General features: G+C 42.6%; 1 protein-coding gene across 7 annotated transcripts; it reads right to left on the bottom strand.

Moving 5' to 3' along the window:
- B3GNT2 (UDP-GlcNAc:betaGal beta-1,3-N-acetylglucosaminyltransferase 2) lies at positions 1-16,646 on the bottom strand. Of its 7 annotated transcripts, none has more exons than XM_048299012.1 (2): positions 16,501-16,646; positions 1-2,424 (listed from the first exon to the last, which is right to left on the bottom strand). In XM_048299012.1, exon 2 carries the CDS (start codon positions 2,413-2,415, stop codon positions 1,222-1,224), a length of 1,194 nt encoding a protein of 397 aa, XP_048154969.1. In that variant the 5' UTR covers positions 2,416-2,424; positions 16,501-16,646; the 3' UTR covers positions 1-1,221. The 7 variants fall into 7 exon arrangements, with proteins under 7 accessions (XP_048154969.1, XP_048154970.1, XP_048154973.1 ...); XM_048299013.1 differs by lacking the exon at positions 16,501-16,646 and adding an exon at positions 16,043-16,154; XM_048299016.1 differs by lacking the exon at positions 16,501-16,646 and adding an exon at positions 15,754-15,852.

Here is a 16,646-nt window from a genome sequence, read left to right as displayed (position 1 = left end):
AAATATTTAAATCACATTTTATTTTTCAAATTCAAAAATAACCATTAGCTTTATTTAACGTTACACATCTCAGATTTAAAATATCATGCTCTATTTAAATATCCGAGTGACGACACTATACAAATAAAATGTTACACAAAATATATTTAAGAAAATGTTTTGGTCTTCAATCTGAACAATAAATAGACAGGCACTTCTACATATACAAAGAAAGCAACCACTATTTAGAGTAATTCTTATAAGCAAGATATGGAAATAGAGAAGATCTGAGTTTTGAGAACGTGTGTAACTCTACATGAGGCTTCATGCAAACTTCAAAGTTTGGTTTGAAATTCGAAACTCTTGGGATCTGCACAATTCTAGATTCACCACCACTTTACAGGAGACCCAAACCATGCTTTCAAAAAGCAATGTGCAATTTCAGTCATTTCCATCAAATCAAGCTACCTGATCACATTTAGTGCCCAAACAGAAAACAAGGATTGACCAGAGGAGCTTTCCACATAAACATGAGCACCAAGTCAGCTTCAGTACATAGGCTTGAGGTGGGGGCAGCCCTACCTGCCCAGCCCCCCAGAAAATCTCTTCTTCTTTTTCCTTATACGTTGAGCTCTTAGGGGGCATTTCAAGCAGAATTATGCTTTTTTTTGTAAAAAAAAAAAAAGCTTCATCTAATAAAAGGGTAAATCCTTCAGACACAGGTACATTTTGCACAAAGGATCGTAAGTAAAGGAAAAAATACTGTTCCAGGGTGCAAAAGGACTGAAAACTAAAAATTTAAAAAAAAAATTCTAAATTTAAAGTCTTGTAAGTGTATCGTATCTAAATGTAAAACTACATTCCTCCAATTTGTGTATTTTCAATTTACAGTGGTTTCCACACACAAACACTACTCAAGGGAAAATTAACTTCCACCATCACAATTAATGAAAGATGCACTGCAGTAGGCAATCCCTGTTTCCAGCACAGCTAATCAGTCACTGACAGCTAGTTATATCCTCAAAGTCTTTTTTAAAATTAAGACCAATATTGAAACATAACGACCACCAGGACAGTGGAAAAGTCAGGACCAAGTCTTCAGGCCATCCCTTCAAATTTTAGTATTAACCTCATTTTCAAAAGTACAGGAAAAGGTTTACAGCAAAAATTCGTTATTAAACAGACCTTCAGGGATTCAAACTTGGAAAGTTTTTTGGACTTAAGACAGTTACGCACATTACTTTAACAATTTAAGTGTGGATCTTGCAAGCGTGTCCAAATCTTAATCATTTCTTGAGGTTTTCTACTATGCACTAACATTAAGTTTGTGTAGGAACAGATGTTATTTCTGTATTTCTCTTCGATATCAAACGTTTTGAAGCCTTTGTGTTTTTCCGGAGCAAGCCCAAGCTTCTGAAGGCACATTCCAGTATAAACATCATCAATAGGGTAGAGGAGTACCTGGTCAGATGCATTATTCAGTCTTAGTGCCAGATCACCAGAGTACAGGAACCCACCGCCTCCTGCGTACGGGGGATACGAACCTTCATAAACACTTTCTGGGATGTAGTACTTCAATTTTTTCTCTCTGTGAGGTCCAGCATCTTTGATCACGTCGCCTATAAATAAGTCTTTGGCTTTTTCCTTTGATAAGCTCTTCAAGTAATCCAGGATCTGATTGGTATTCACAAAAACATCATCATCACCCTTAAAAATAAACTGGACGTTTGCACAGCTGCTGCTGACCCACTTCAGAAACAGCACCTCTTTCAGAGTCAGATTGAAGAAAGTGTCTCTGTAGTTCCAGAGGAGAATGTCTCGGTGGGTGTCACTCTCAAATTTAATCATGTGTGAAAGGTCAGGAAAATTATCCTCTGGTGGGGTCTGTCCAAGTAAGAAGACCCTTCTGACTGTCACATCCCCTGATTTTATTTCCTTGCCCCAGGATTCCCTAATTGCTTGTCTTCTATCAAAATGGGGTATAAGTGACTTAATAGCCAGCAGCAGGAAAGGTTTCTGTTCACACTTGTTTGGCTGATCCATTAGCAATGAGTAATTTCTACATCTCAAATAGAGGAGGAAGTCTTTGAATCTGTCCGGCAAGTTTGCAAAGTCACTAACCTCTGAACGCACCAAGGGGTCAGGGTCACAGGAGCTGAGAGCACTCAGGTTAGAAACTAAGTTCTCTTCCACAGTCATATTGGAAAGCAAGGACAGGATAGGGTTGTACAGCAGCTCAAGCTTCTGTTGCTGTTTGTTCCAATAAGCTTTGTGAGGAGTGTACTTCCTCCAGAACTTGCTACGTGGTATAACAACACGGCCTTTTGCATTCTTGTCTTGACTGCCACTCTTTGAGACTTCCACAATCACATAAATAAAAATGTTTACCATCATCAGAATTCCCAGCAGCTTTAATCTTCTGCGTCCAACACTCATTTCTCATATCTAGAAATAAATTTAAAAAAAAAGATTTTTAGCTTTCTTCACAGCAAATTATTGATCTCATTAAAAATGCAAACTCCTTTCAAATGAAGACTATGCAAGTTGGTAGCCTAAAAACCAAGGTTACCTACACCCACAAAGAACCAAAAGCTAATCTGTCTCTAAAACATACACATATGGTTTGGGGTTTCATCAGCCAGCTGGTAAAAATGTGAAGTTTCCATTTGCGGCTTAGGAAAGTTACACAGCTTTTCATGGTGAGTCTAAATTAGCCAGCAGTTCTTGCTTCTCATTTAAATCCCCTTTAAACACTTGACTGTATAATAATTAGAATCTGAGCCCTCAGCTTGGCAAAGGCAGGCTGAGAAACCATTTTTTTTTCTTGCTAGTAAGGTGAGCTGAAGGGTATAGAATAAATTGCTATACGATAAGGTCAGTTATTTTTAAATTAGGTTTCAAGCTTTTATACTTGCACTCTCACACATTCCAATTACATAAAAGGCAGAGCCAAATTTTAAAGCACACAATCAGTTTTTGACAATTTCTCTTGGCTGTTCCTTGGAAGAAAGGCTGACAAAACTTGCCAGCTGGTATTCAGATCTCGGCAGACAGAAGAGAACATGAACCTGGATTTATTTTTTCCCCTCCAACTGGAAAAAGGAATTCAAATGGTAAGTGAAAGTAGAAGTGCAATTATTACTAGGAACGAAAAAAGCCTGAAAAGAAATTTTAAAAGGAGAGGTCTCCCATATATGCAAGATTTGGAACAGTATGTGTACATCTTTGTTGTATCAAAAGTTCTGTGACCCATCTCATTTTTCAGTGGGGTAGACAATGGATCAATCCCTTTTTCTTCCACAGCTGTCAGAATGCAGGGTGCGCGGTACACGGAGCAACATGGAAACAGTGTGATCCTCCAGAGCAGTGCTTACCAAACTGTTTACTAGCCCTGGGGTACATCAGTGTACAAGCTCCACAAATAATTCCGAGTTAATCAGAAGGTTACAAAGACTACATTGAAGTCACATACAGAACGCACTGTCGGAGACACTTTCATGTGCCAGGAGTATAAATGATTATGGCAAAATCAGAAAAACCTAATGAAATAAATTTGTACTGCCTGTTGAAAGCCCAGCTGTGAGCACTGCCTCATGCCCTGAGGTCACAGAGCAACAGCAGACAGAAAGGCACACTGAGAAGTACACCTTGTTCTTGCCGCTCTGTTCTTTTTTGCAGCCATCCCCAGACACCTGAGCTAGACTGACCTTTGGTCTCTTTACAGTTTGATCAGTCTTACTTGGTTTTACTCCTCAACACATTAAACACTAAACTATTAAAAATTTAGGAAAAAGTCAGCAAGTAAATAATCAACAATCTTTTTTTCTCTTATTTGACCCACAATTGCTATTAAATCCAAAAGGGGGTGTGGGTTGTTTTTTTTTCCTGAACTGAAATCCAAAGCCACTCCTAGAAAAAACAGCCTCTCAGAAAAATCCCTGTTCTTCCTCAAGTACCATCTGCATATTTGTCTTTGCAAATGCTCAGGCCAGATCTACTTTATTTCATATTCTACTCTCAGGCAGGCATGAAGTCTCTGTTCTAATTTTAAAGTCGTTTTCTCCTATGCCTCAAGGACAAAACCACACTTTGTGGTCAGTGCCATCATCTAAGCTAAACAGCTGAACTGTTAAGAAAGCATTGGCTGGTCACACAGACTTCAAAAAAAACTTGATCTTCCTCTTTCAACTGCCACTAAAACCAGATAAATATACTGTTTTTCTACACTTCTCTTTCACTAGACACACATACACTGGAGAAGGAGCAGTCCCCTGTTTTGTGCTGTTCCACAGAGCTCAGCATGCACATCAGGCCATATCTGCCCTGTCCTTCTCACTAAGCAACAAATGATGTGGTATCTGACTTATGATCCCGGGACTCCAGAGACGACAGGGGGACTGCTCCCTCCTAGGAACAGCCAACAAGCACGAGATTGTCAAGAGCTCAGCCAAAGCTTGATTTTTCGGGATATGCAGCACCACACAGCTCATCTGTCACAGCCCCCAGCTTACAAAGCTGTGAGTATTCAACACCTCTAATTCACCTGGATACTTGACCTGAGACTCTTCTGACACAATGAGACATCATTTGCAAAGACTTTGTTTCAAACACTCAACAAAATCCCTCAATCCACCATGACTGCAATCCCCTGCAGCAAATGAGACAGGGATCCTGAGCAGAAAAATCCCCATTTACTGTTAGACTTGGTAGGACTTTTCAGCAGAGAAGGTTCAAGTCTGGCGAGATGACAGTGGCTCCATCACACACAGCACAGTAAATGGTATCACCATCACAAGTAAGCACTCCCAGCCTCAACCCTGTTCCAGGCTGTGGATCCACAGGCAGCTGAACCAATCTAATCACCATTTGTGCAGGCTCAAGGTAGAACACCCAACTCTTCCACCTCCTCCAAGTCTGACAGAAGCCATGGCCTTTCACTGCAAATACTTTTCTGAGGGCAGGAGTTAGACTGTATTTTCTAAGTGGGCTGAGTACCACGTCTGCATTATGTGACTGCCAAACCCAAGCATTACGAGTCCATTTACCTACTGGGGCTGACAAAAGATAAGATAATCCCTGTTATCTGCAGGTATCACACCTACCACCCTACTGGTTCAGGACTGAACTCTCAGGAATCTGGCACAGCCAAGCTGTAGTTCAGACACTCAACAGACCTCTCTCTCTTTGCAGAGGCTGTAACTGGTGCTAAGGCAGCCTTGGATCTTCCCACATAACTTCAGTGTAGGGCCTGACATCCCTTGCAGCAGCTGTACATGCAGCACCACTTCCGACAGCGCCAGCAACAGCACGCGCAGTAGTGACACTACGCTTTGCAAATCACTGTTGTAGCTACTTAACACACCACAAGCCATATGGAGTCCTTCTAACCTCCTGTGACATGCATCAGTTGTCTTAATGGCTCAGCTCTGCTCAGTGAGTCAAGAGATTTCGGGATTGAGCAACGGCACAGTTTTGGAACAAGATGATGTTGAGAGCCCCAGGCTGTTGTAACGAGTCTGTGCTATTTCCAGCTTTAAAGAACTTGAACGCTGTTTATTTTCTGACTACGCACAGTCAAATCTCTTTTTCCCCCCTCAGAATTTTACATAAATCCACTTCTACACAACAGTGATTAAGAAAACCTTAAGAACAGGAAAATGTTGAACAGATACTCGTGTTGCCCTTCTGCAGAAGCCTTTCTCACACAGTGGTTACCCCTGGAAACAGTCAATGTTTTTTTTCTGTGTTCTCCACGCAAGACAGCCTGAAACAATGTTCCAGTTGCAGGAAAGTAACCAAGATAACACTCCACTCAAAGCATCAAAAAGTGCACTGAAATTCAGAGCATGATGTTTATTTTAAGATTAATTGTTTGCATGTACCCGCTTTGAGACATCTTTCAGCATATTACTTAGCTTTGTGAGAAATTCTAATCTTCCAGTATTTTAATACCAAAGGACATCAGTGAAACTCAGGCGTGGAATTTCAAGATCCGAGTAAATATAGCAAGACTAGGGAAGGATGTGCATATATTTTCCTAAAACATAGCCCAAGGCATAAAGAACTGTAAAGAGTTTGAATAGATGCCAAAGTAACCTCACATTCTGTCTCCCACTAGTTACCTTCAGCACATTTTTGCTCAAAAAAAAAAAAAACCCAAAAGCAATACCAAAAACCTCACCAACCCCACTAAGAAATGCCCCACATCCAACAGAATCAATGGTAGAGAGGCATTTCTCCAGTAATGCTCCCCTGGTTTCCTATAATAAGGTTAGAGGGCCAGACTTGCATCTGAGCAATGTTTACTTATGTAATTGAACCTAATCTCACTCTGTCCAACCGTTTTTTGAATCTCTCTATATTTTCAACTACTATAAATTATACTGGTTCCTCAATTTTTTCCCACACCAAGAACTTGGAATGACTTGCTATTCTATTACCACACAAGAGAGGAACCCTTGGAAAACACAAATTAATAATAAAAAATATTTGACATTATTTTCTCTATATACATTTGCCATACAAGCTATATGATGAACTTTCATCTGTCAGCCCTTTCCCTTCCATTTGGTCATTCTTAATACGACAGTAACAACAACAAAAAGAAATGATTCAGTACTTAAAAAAGTTAGTGGAGGATTTTTTCAGAGTTATATATCAGTGGGGCTTGGTATGAGGTGCAAGCCTCACAGTACACTCAGTTTTGCACAAAGACCATGAAGTCATCATGCAACCCACACAAGGGATGGCTCTGGAGTGCAAGAGCAAAGCAAGACTCCACTTGCAGGCTCTCTGACCTCATCCAAGTCACAACCACAAGCAAGCAGAGGAAACAAGTTCCAGCAGGGCTCTTCTCCATCATCACAAGTGACCACATTCCTGTGCCGGGTCGAGTAAACCTTCATTAGGTGAGAACACCATCCTACAAACCTGCCAGCAGACAAGCAGATCATCGCTGAAGCCAGCTCCTGTGGGTGCAGTGCAGACAGCCCCTGCAGCTACCTGGGGGATCTATGCGCACTACATTTAAATTTCCCAGACTGCTACCACCTGCACGGCAGCAGGTTTTTGTTATGCAGAGTCTTGCTTCTGGAAGCAATCAGACAACTCACAGCATTGTCTCAAGGCATTGCTCACAGCAGTCGTATTCCATGAAACTCCAGGAGTTAACTTGTCAAAAGCTGCTACAAATCGGTGGGGAAATCCCTACTGCATTCAAGTTTGTAAAAGCTTCATAAGAACCCAAAATTCCCTCTCTAATAGCTACTTGATTGCTGCCCCACACTACTGATGTCAGCTTTCAACTATGCTATTAAAGACCAAACAGTTCTTTCACTTACTGCTGAATGCTAAGTTCTGAGGAGCAGAATTCCAGGATCTTCACAATACTGTGTTTTCTGGCACCATTTGGACTAATTTCAGGTTTTCCCCTCCCTCTAGCTCTTTCAGTAGAAAAGAGAAGCTACCAGGATGTTGCCTTTTAAGGTGCACTATTTAAAATAACATCTAGGAAACAGAAGTTTTGTTGACTTTATATTGGTGCTTAGAAATACTGCAGCAACCCACAGAATCTGCATCGAGTTATCTTCGCATTAAGTTATCTTTACGAAGTCATTCAACAGTAAAAACTTACTTTTAACTTCTTTAAAACCACCCTCTGTGAAATTCCTGCTTGACAGGACACTTAGACAGAAGAGATACCATCGGCTCACCACTGTCTCAAACTGAGTACTTCCAACCCCAAGCCAAACTGCTGAAATCCCCAAACCTTTAACCTATTTTTTCACCCATTTTTAAATAAGTCAGCTACCAGCCAATCATCAGATCATCCCAACCCTGTCTGTATTTTAAGTTATTTGCAGGTGTCCCTCACAAAAGCTCTGGGTTTGACTGAGAACATATCTAAATACAGTGCACCTACTGAATCCACTGCAAGTTAGACCTAAATATTTTCTTCTGACCTGTTAGAATTAAAACCTTGGATTGGCTGAAAGAATGTTCCGTTTCATATTTGAATTGTTTTAAGTGTTTCTATAGAAGATCCAGGCATATACAAGAAATGCCCTATGACCATTATGAAAAATATTCTGTAAACTCAGTCCCAGGTTTAATGGATATTCCAATTTTTCTGCTGGTATAGACTACTTGAGTTTGGTCACGGTTTTCCACGGGGATGAACAAGCAGTGGAGCTGCACATGTACACCACGCCTATGTAAGTCAATTTAAACAGTAGCAGTGTCTCAATAAATTAGTGCATCATGCTAATATTACCATTCTATACTGGCATGCCTGCAGCCAAACTAGACATCCATGAAGGTGTTCCTACCTGCTCATGAAAAAAAAACCCAAACCCAAAAGAAACAAAAAACTTGTGATGAAAAAAGTTTCACTTCTTTGTTTAACAGTTGTAGGAACCCAGAGTGCTGAGAATATTTCTCTGCCTGCTTTTAAGGGTTTTTACCCCCCCTGAACAACACTGCTTTAACCTCCAACCTTGGAAAAAATTACCAACGATCAGACAGGAACTAGAAAATACAGTGGTGTGAATTAGGTGATAGACTGCTATGTAAGATGGTCACAGGGTAAAAAATTTAGAGGTTTTGGGCTTCTCTTTGTAGCAAATAGATAAGAGTAAAAAAATACCAAAATGGAGGATTGTTGTTGTTCTCCAAACCTTCTTCTCCTTCTTCTACTACTCCATGTTCTGCAGTAAAAGTAGTTTGGAATGATTGGCTAGAGAATTCCACAGTTCCTGCCCGTGTTTCTGAATAATTGGTAGGAAAGTGAAAATAATATACATTTTTAGTAACTATTGGTTAAATTATCTTTAAAAGGCCGTGTAAATCTTGATAATTGGACTTCTCTCCTGCTTTCTGTGCTCTATGCTGTACCTGGGTCACGCTAGTGGCTCTGTTCCTCTGATAAGACTTAATAAACAACTATCTGGCAGCATTGAAACTCCAGGAAAAGTCTCGGTTTATCTTTGAAACTCCTTGCAAGGACTCTTAGAAAATTCTCTCCCATCAGGAAGGATTTGATTTATGGCACAGTTCAGTGTCAACAGTAAAAATGGTTTGGGTTGTTGGTTTGGGGTTTTCTCCAGTAATTGAGATTTCACACTGACAACCGAGGGTAAGATCTCAACTTGCTATTAAAATGAATACTGAAGTTTAATATGCCAGTATTTGAAGGCCTGTGGTAGTAGATGTGACCTGTTTTTCCCAGTTGGTTAATAGAAAAAAATTTCCATGTCATTCTAAGGTCAGTTCAAGCTTTAGAATGACAACGTTGTAAATTTGTTAGGAATAACCCGGAACTGCCAGCTTCTGACTTAAGAACTTCAGTTTTCACTTGACAGGCTTCAGCTTGAACGAACAGTAAATTATAAAGAATCAAGAGAAGCGGTTTAACCGAGTGTCAGCAGAGAAATATTTCTTGGAACAAAATTAATTGTCATTCATCACATCAATTAGAAGTTGGGGAGCACAGCTCCATAGCAGTTTAAAACAGTTTCAGTCATAGCTGACTCACTCCTGTAGTTTATTCCTTCCCCTGCATAAACTGCACACTCCCATCTACCTTTGCACTGATTTGATTGTGGTGAATCAGTCCAGGGAGCTGGAGAATGATAAAGAGCCTACAGTAAAGCAGCAATTAGCTTTCAGCCAGCTCACATCACTCGACGATGTGCTGCACAAACACCAGGAATGGTGCAGGAGAAGAGGGAAGGCTCACACAGCCCAGGCCACAGCAGAGCCCATCTGTCACCAGCCTAAGCTTTCATGTACCAGCACACTGCTGCTGCTGCACAGCACTGCTGGGCTGCTTCCCACCTTCATCCAGAGCTCCTCAGGCAGGGCCAGACACAACCAGCACTGCTCCACCAGAGGCACAAAGAGTCTTGGCAACCTCATCCACTACAAGGCACACCCTGGGGCCCGAATTTCTCTGACACTTCCTGTACCCAAGTCAGCGCAACACCCACCCCGTCTGCTGTGGGGCTCGTTTCAGCTGCACTTTATCTGCCCATAGTTACTAGAAAGCCAAGGAAGTGGATAAGGAACCACCTTCCTCCCAGACACCTCGTGCTTGGATCAGTGCTAGTTCTGGTAAGAAAGAATGAAGAATGGATATGACACATTGCAAACCTCACCGATGCTTTCGGTGGGCATTTAAAGTGAGAAAGTCTGCAGGACAGACACTCTCTTGCTTCTTACTTTCATGCTGTATTTGAAATAAAACTCATGATTTAGAAAACCTACGCAAAATGCAGACAACCATAACTTCCGCAGACAAGACAACTCATCTGCTCCAGGTATCTCTTTCAGTTTTATCTTAAAACCAGTAATTAATGCTGCCTTAACCATATTCCAACCACCTCTATGGCTGCACTGAGAACACTCATTATTTAGTCAACTAACAAAGCCATCCTTTAAGCACCATACCTCAGGTCATCAAAATTTTACCTCTGCTTTGTCTTCTTGCCCATGTTAGACACAAAACACAACCTAAAAACTATGTTTCAAAAGCAAGAACAATGTAACATAGTATGGCTGATGAAGCCACTACCTACCCCTGGTGACCACTGTACTTTTGGGTTAAAAATAAACACTGGTTTACAATCTGACTTCCCCAAGCTGCTGCCTTTGTGTGATGGGATACATAACTGGGATGGTAAACTTCCCAGCCATCTCGAGCCGTATTTCCCTGCCAGTGCTATGTGGTTATTCAGAAGTCAATTCAAACCAAATTCATACTGTGAATATTCATGCCAGAATTCTGAGATCTGCCTCTGAACTTACACTACTGAGCTAAACACGTGTTGAAGAATGCAAAACCTACATTTTAAAATGCAAATACATGAAAAATACTTTTGCCTTCAACTGGTTTTGGTTTCAGGTGTAATTAACATTTACAGGAAAAGTTCTTCATCTTTCTGAATAATTCATTTAAAGCAGAGAAGTTCATTGTTCTTCACAGCTATAAAAGCTAAGATACAGATCTAGTTCTAGCCTACCAAGTTTATGGAAAAGGGAACAATTTCTCCAGCAGCTTTAGGCAGCTAAAGATGCATATAAGTACCAGGAGGATTTTGTAAAGGATCTTTAAGCCGGTTAGGCAGCTAACTCCCATTTTTGTTAACAGCAGATATGCATCTAACCCGATTAGAGACTTCTAAATCTGAGTAGCACCTTCTGTACCTGCTACGTGCACACCAAAGTGAGCATCCACAAAGCTTCAGAGTGGTTTCAGTCATCAACTTAAGGGTGTTTTGCATGGGTTTAATTGTTTTTATTCAAAAACAAATCAACAATAAGTTTGCAACAACAATTTCCATCCCAAAGACAGCTTTCCATTAGCGTTTTCTAACTTTCAAATACCAGATTAAAAAAATATAATTGCTCAAGTAAAATAAACGAGCACTAAATTCAGGGTATTGTCAGGCATTCGGCAGCAGCTCTCCTTAAACTCAGTTAAAAGAATTCCACCTTTCCCAGGCCACGAATTCCCATATTTGCACGGCTCACTGTGTTACATTATGTATAACCCTGAAGACAAGCAAACAGAAAAGGTTATTTCTCAACCCACTTAGTTCCTCAATTCAGTTCACGACCCAGCTGCACAAACAGCTGCACCAGCACAAGGCTGGGAGCACCGACACTGCTTCTTGCCGGGATACAGCAGGATGCTCCCGGCAGGAAACTCGGGCAGGAGGCTGCGCATCCCACAGCACGCGCACCTCGGTGGGGCACACAAACCTTCAGCACCACCGTGCTTCTCCTGTAAGTCCCATACAAATGCTCAGGTCCTCTGCCGGCTCATAAACCACCGAGAGCCTCTGAGAATTACCCTTTTACAGGAAAATTAGTCATTCCCACCCACAAGTCAAGATTTCTTGCTCATTTGATCTAGATAGCTGGCTTACAATTGAAGTGATTTGGCCAATTCACTCTCAAGACTAACTCTTCTGAGCGTGCTTAAGATGAAGCAGCTGCTAAATTTCAGAAGTTATTTACAAAGACGAACAAAACCATCTCCAAATTAAATGCTTTTCAACTCTTAGTGTTGTATTTCTCCCAAACAACAAAGCTTTCTTAACCAACTGCTGATGGAAACTGCTTCATCAATTCTCCCTTTAAAAATCTCAGCACCACACCCCTCACACAGTGGGATTCTTTTCCTTGCTTAAATGCCAATTGCCTCTCACGAGGCACCAATTCAATCATTCTTCTGCACAGTTCATCACAAGACAGTTTAATGAACCAGTCTTTTCACTGCGTTTTACACGATCTGGAGACTCGGGAAGGTTTATACTTAGTCACATTTGAAATCCTAAAAGGCCCAAGGAAATCTGCGAGAAAGATACAGGCAAAGGGCAGGATCTAGTCCAAGGTACCTGTCAGTGCTTCCTCTGGTAACAGCAAAATGTGACTGGACAGGTCTGACATTTATTCCCCAACTTCTTTTGGTAACTTTGTCACTCCGTACTAAAACGACAGGAAGAGCCTGCATTTCATTATATCACCACCATCATCTTTTCTTTCTTTTTTTGCTGTTTTTTAAGCACTTAAAGGGTGCTTCCTTACATAAAGGGATATGACCGTGAACTGATAAAAACATCTAAGTATATCTCTGTGAGGTCAGAACGTGGCTTAACAGGGATAACACATTAGGAATTTTTGTGAACTGCACTCACAGACACAAATTCTGCTCTAAACCACATGAAGCACTGTCCTATGCAGGGCCAAGAGTTGGACTCCAATGATCCCTGATCCAACTAGGATTCCATGACAAAGCACTCATATGAACACAGCCTATGACACACCAGAAACATCAAACACTAATCCCATGATTGCACATGCACCCAACCACCAAACCTTCTTCCTAAATTAACTGTTAACATTTTGGTTAAAAATGTACTAGGGACTAAAATTGCATATACCTGAAAAAAAAAATTAAAGTTTAAATTTAAAAAGTAAATGGATGCTTACTTGCTTCAAAATTACTTATGCATTTTTACCATAGAGTAATAGAAAATGTATTTAAGAGACAACAGGAAAAAAAATCCCAAACCAACAACCTGTGAAAGGGACAAAGACAGTTTCAAGGTTTGGGAAGGCAATCAATCCTTATGGCCTTCAAGAAACATTAACATGAGACCCAGTAATGTTAAAATGCTCATTATTTTAATGAAATACATACTTTTTCTATATTCTGTGCTTTTTACAGAAAACTTGTTGCCACAATAAGTTCACTCTCACCAGTATCTTCCCGCCATCCTGCCTCTGGCCTATTCTTGGCAAGTTTGAGAATTATACACTTGAAGCTTTACCTACAAGAAACCTATCAGCCTCCACTAGGCAGACTGCAAATTCTTCAAAAAGAAGGAATTAACAGGTTTTTTACAGCAGGACACGTAGCCAAATCCAGTAAAAGACAAAGATCTGGAATGTCAGCCCTCAGCGTGTTTCTGACAGAGCTGCTTTAGTCACTTGGCAGCAAAAGGCACAGGTCTGACAGCACACAGGAAAAGTCCATCAAGTAACCAACTCTGAGAAGTTTCACAACCCACCTGAGGTAAAGATTTTGCAAGATAATCTGACACATTTGTCAAAAATTCAGTGATCAGTCGAGAAAGAACAAGTTACCAAAGAGGTTGGCTGAGGATTTTAATTGATGCTGCTCAATCTTTTTCCTGTCCTCTGGTTAATTTGGAGCAATATGACCATAGAGGTTTTGGTCAAGTGCACAGATCAGTGACAACCCAGCCCTGCTTCCTGACTGCTGTGATAATGACAATACTGGCTGTGGTAGGAGACACACGATCAAATCCTACGCTTCAAACATGATCAGCCCTGACACAGCCTTCTGTCACTACCATTTTTTCCTCCTTCGAGGGGATTTACAGAGCCAACAGGAAAAATCACTGTCAGAGCTGGATCCACTGCAAAAATAGCTGCACCAGGTGGCAGCAAAATGACAATTCCTCAGGGTCTCAGCACTGACAAGTCACCATGGAGCAGCACTCCTCCAAAAGACTTGGTTCTCCAAGGAATCTTTGCCAGGGTAGGCAAGAAGATGAAGACTCAAATCCTGCTTTTTTTTCCCCTCTGTATACACTGTGATTTATTCATACAGACAATTGCCCAGATTTGCCAGCACAGAACACAACACCGCTTTATCCATTCCCATTTCTCATCAAACACTGCTTTTTCTCTGAGCAAACCCTGTTCTCCACTGATCTCCTCAGCAGCATCTTCATTACCCAGAAGTATTTAAAAATTTCAGGAGCAGCTTCCAGGCAATAATAATAAATTTTTGACTACCAGTGACACTGTGTTCATTAGGAACAATCTCTGGGGAGATTAGTGAGTTTTACCTATTATGAAACAAGGCATCAGACAGCCAGCTAGCACTCCCAGCATGACCTTCAAAACAAGTCCCTTCAGCAGTGCTACCTTGCTGCATTTTCCTCATCTTGGGGAAAAGAAACGAGCATAAATCCAAACCAAACCACCTTACAGGTGACAGAATTACTTTAAATAAATTCTATTTTTGATCACTTTATGATCTATCTGTAGCTTCCTTACAGCCATACCTCTCAGTACTGCAGAACATCTCCTGTAGGAAGTCACACGTTCAAAGCAAGCAGCAAAACCAGGGTTTCCTTTAAGCCAAAATATTTTGATTCTAACTGACAGTATTACATTTTTAGGTACAAGACAAGCATTCTGTATTTTAATCCATCTCCACGGCAATATTGTTTTTTTAAAGACATCTGTCTTCTCCAGTTGTTTACGACCCCGGGAAGGAAAGAAAAAAAAAACCCAAAAACCCCGCAACAAACCGAACCATTACAAATTACATCTGCCGAATGAGAAAAGCTGATTCTCCCGTTTCGTTTCCTCCACGCATTTCGTAACAATTCAGCGCTCATTCAACTCCTCCGGTGGTTTATCAGGCATCAGGCCGGGTCACCGAGCGGCAAGGCAGCCTCTGCCAGCAGCCTGGGCTCTCCACCCGAACCAAACCCGAGCGGGGCACTCACCGGAGTGCCATCTGCCGCCCCCGCCCCACCCTCCGCACACGCCCGCGGTGACAGCAGCCGAGCCAGACACCCGAGAGGAACTGCAAGAAGAACACGAAACCGCTTTCAGCAGCTTGGAAAGAGAACTGGATTCCGGGCTGTCTCTCTTTAAGACGGTGACCAATAATTTACCAGAAATTTCCTCAAAGGACAACGCTATAATCATGTTTCCTCAATAACTTGCAGATGACATGTCTAGCATGAAATTTTATGCACGCATCTTTCCACGGCCAGACTAAACTCTTCTGTGCCCAAACCAAGTCTTTCTGTCCAAAATATTAAAAAAAAAAAAAAGGGGGGGGGGGGGGGGAGGAAGGGAAAAAAACCCACCAAACAACAACCGAACCGCGCAAGCTCTTAACTTGCATAGTTAAAACTAACCATGAGTATTTAATAATCAACCCCAACAGCACTGAGCATTTTGGGAAGTCGGATTAAAGGGTTACTCAAGTAACTTTCACCACAAATTTTTGCAGAATGACTAATGAGTCGCGAGCTGCAGTTCAGCCACAATCCCTGCGAGTAACCTGAAGTCCCCTCCTGATGGGGTACAGGATGTGTCAGGAAGTTTGAAGGGCTAAAAACCATCATCCCGTGAAGGAGCACGCATATTCAGGCGAACTCCAGCAAAAACACCATTTCCCCCCTTTCAGGTCCACCAAAGTCCATACTTTAGTGCCATTACCTCAGCACTACACTGTCCAGAATCCCAACGCGGATGTCAATAATCAACCCGCTGGGTCGCAGTGGGGTAATGAGGCGAACCCAGGAGCGGTGTGAGCGTCCCCGCTCCGCCGCCGCCCTCTGTCCCTCCCCTCCAGCCAAGGAGCGGCTTGCAGCAGCTCCCGGCACTGCAGCAGCCCCACGGCTCGGGCTTTCTCTGGAAAAACCTCACGGCTTCGGCACCAACGCCGCCCACCCACGGTTAAATAAATAAATAAATAAATGGTTCAAAAAAACGACGACAAACATACGGTGGGGCTGAGCTGGCCTAAGTTTCATCCATGCCCAGCAGACCGTGCCTCTCCCCGCCTTGCTCTCGCCGCTCTGGCTGCAACATGTGCCGGCTGCCCGTGCTCCCGAGCGCCGGGGCAGGGACTCGGCGCCCGCGTGCTTTAACCCCACCCTGCCGCCTCCTGTCACCTCCCATTCAGGCAACAGAAAAAAACCCAGCCCTAAAAAACCCCAAATTTATGTCTCCGGCCGTTCGCCCCTCGCCGCCAGCTCACAGCGGTCACTACGCAAATAAGCGAGAGGCGACGGGGAAGGAAAAACCCAAGACCTGGAAAACCATGGGGGGTAAAAATCAAGTTAAAAACCGGGGATTTTTTTTGTCCCCCGTCCCTCGTCAGCCCCTCCGGCAGCGCCGATCCCCGCCGCCCCGCGGAGGCAGCGCTGGCGGGGGCGGCAGCCGAGCTTCCCCCGCACGTACCTTGCCAGGCTGCCGCGGGTCTCCGCCGGGGTTCTTCCTGCCGCCGCCTCCGCATCCACCATGCTTTGTCCGGCCGCGGGCTGCCCTCGCCGCGGGGTCCCACCCCGCCTGGCCCCGGCCTGCCGCCCCACCGCGGCCCTCGCGGC

The sequence above is a fragment of the Corvus hawaiiensis genome, chromosome 3, assembly GCF_020740725.1.
Source record: "Corvus hawaiiensis isolate bCorHaw1 chromosome 3, bCorHaw1.pri.cur, whole genome shotgun sequence".
Taxonomy (NCBI): Eukaryota; Metazoa; Chordata; class Aves; order Passeriformes; family Corvidae; genus Corvus; species Corvus hawaiiensis.
Note: the sequence above shows the minus strand (reverse complement) of the source record. Positions and strands in the feature narration are given on the sequence as shown.

What these genes read in the sequence shown, in the direction of transcription:
- B3GNT2 (XM_048299012.1), bottom strand. Translation starts at nt 2,415, where the DNA reads ATGAGTGTTGGACGCAGAAGATTAAAGCTGCTGGGAATTCTGATGATG.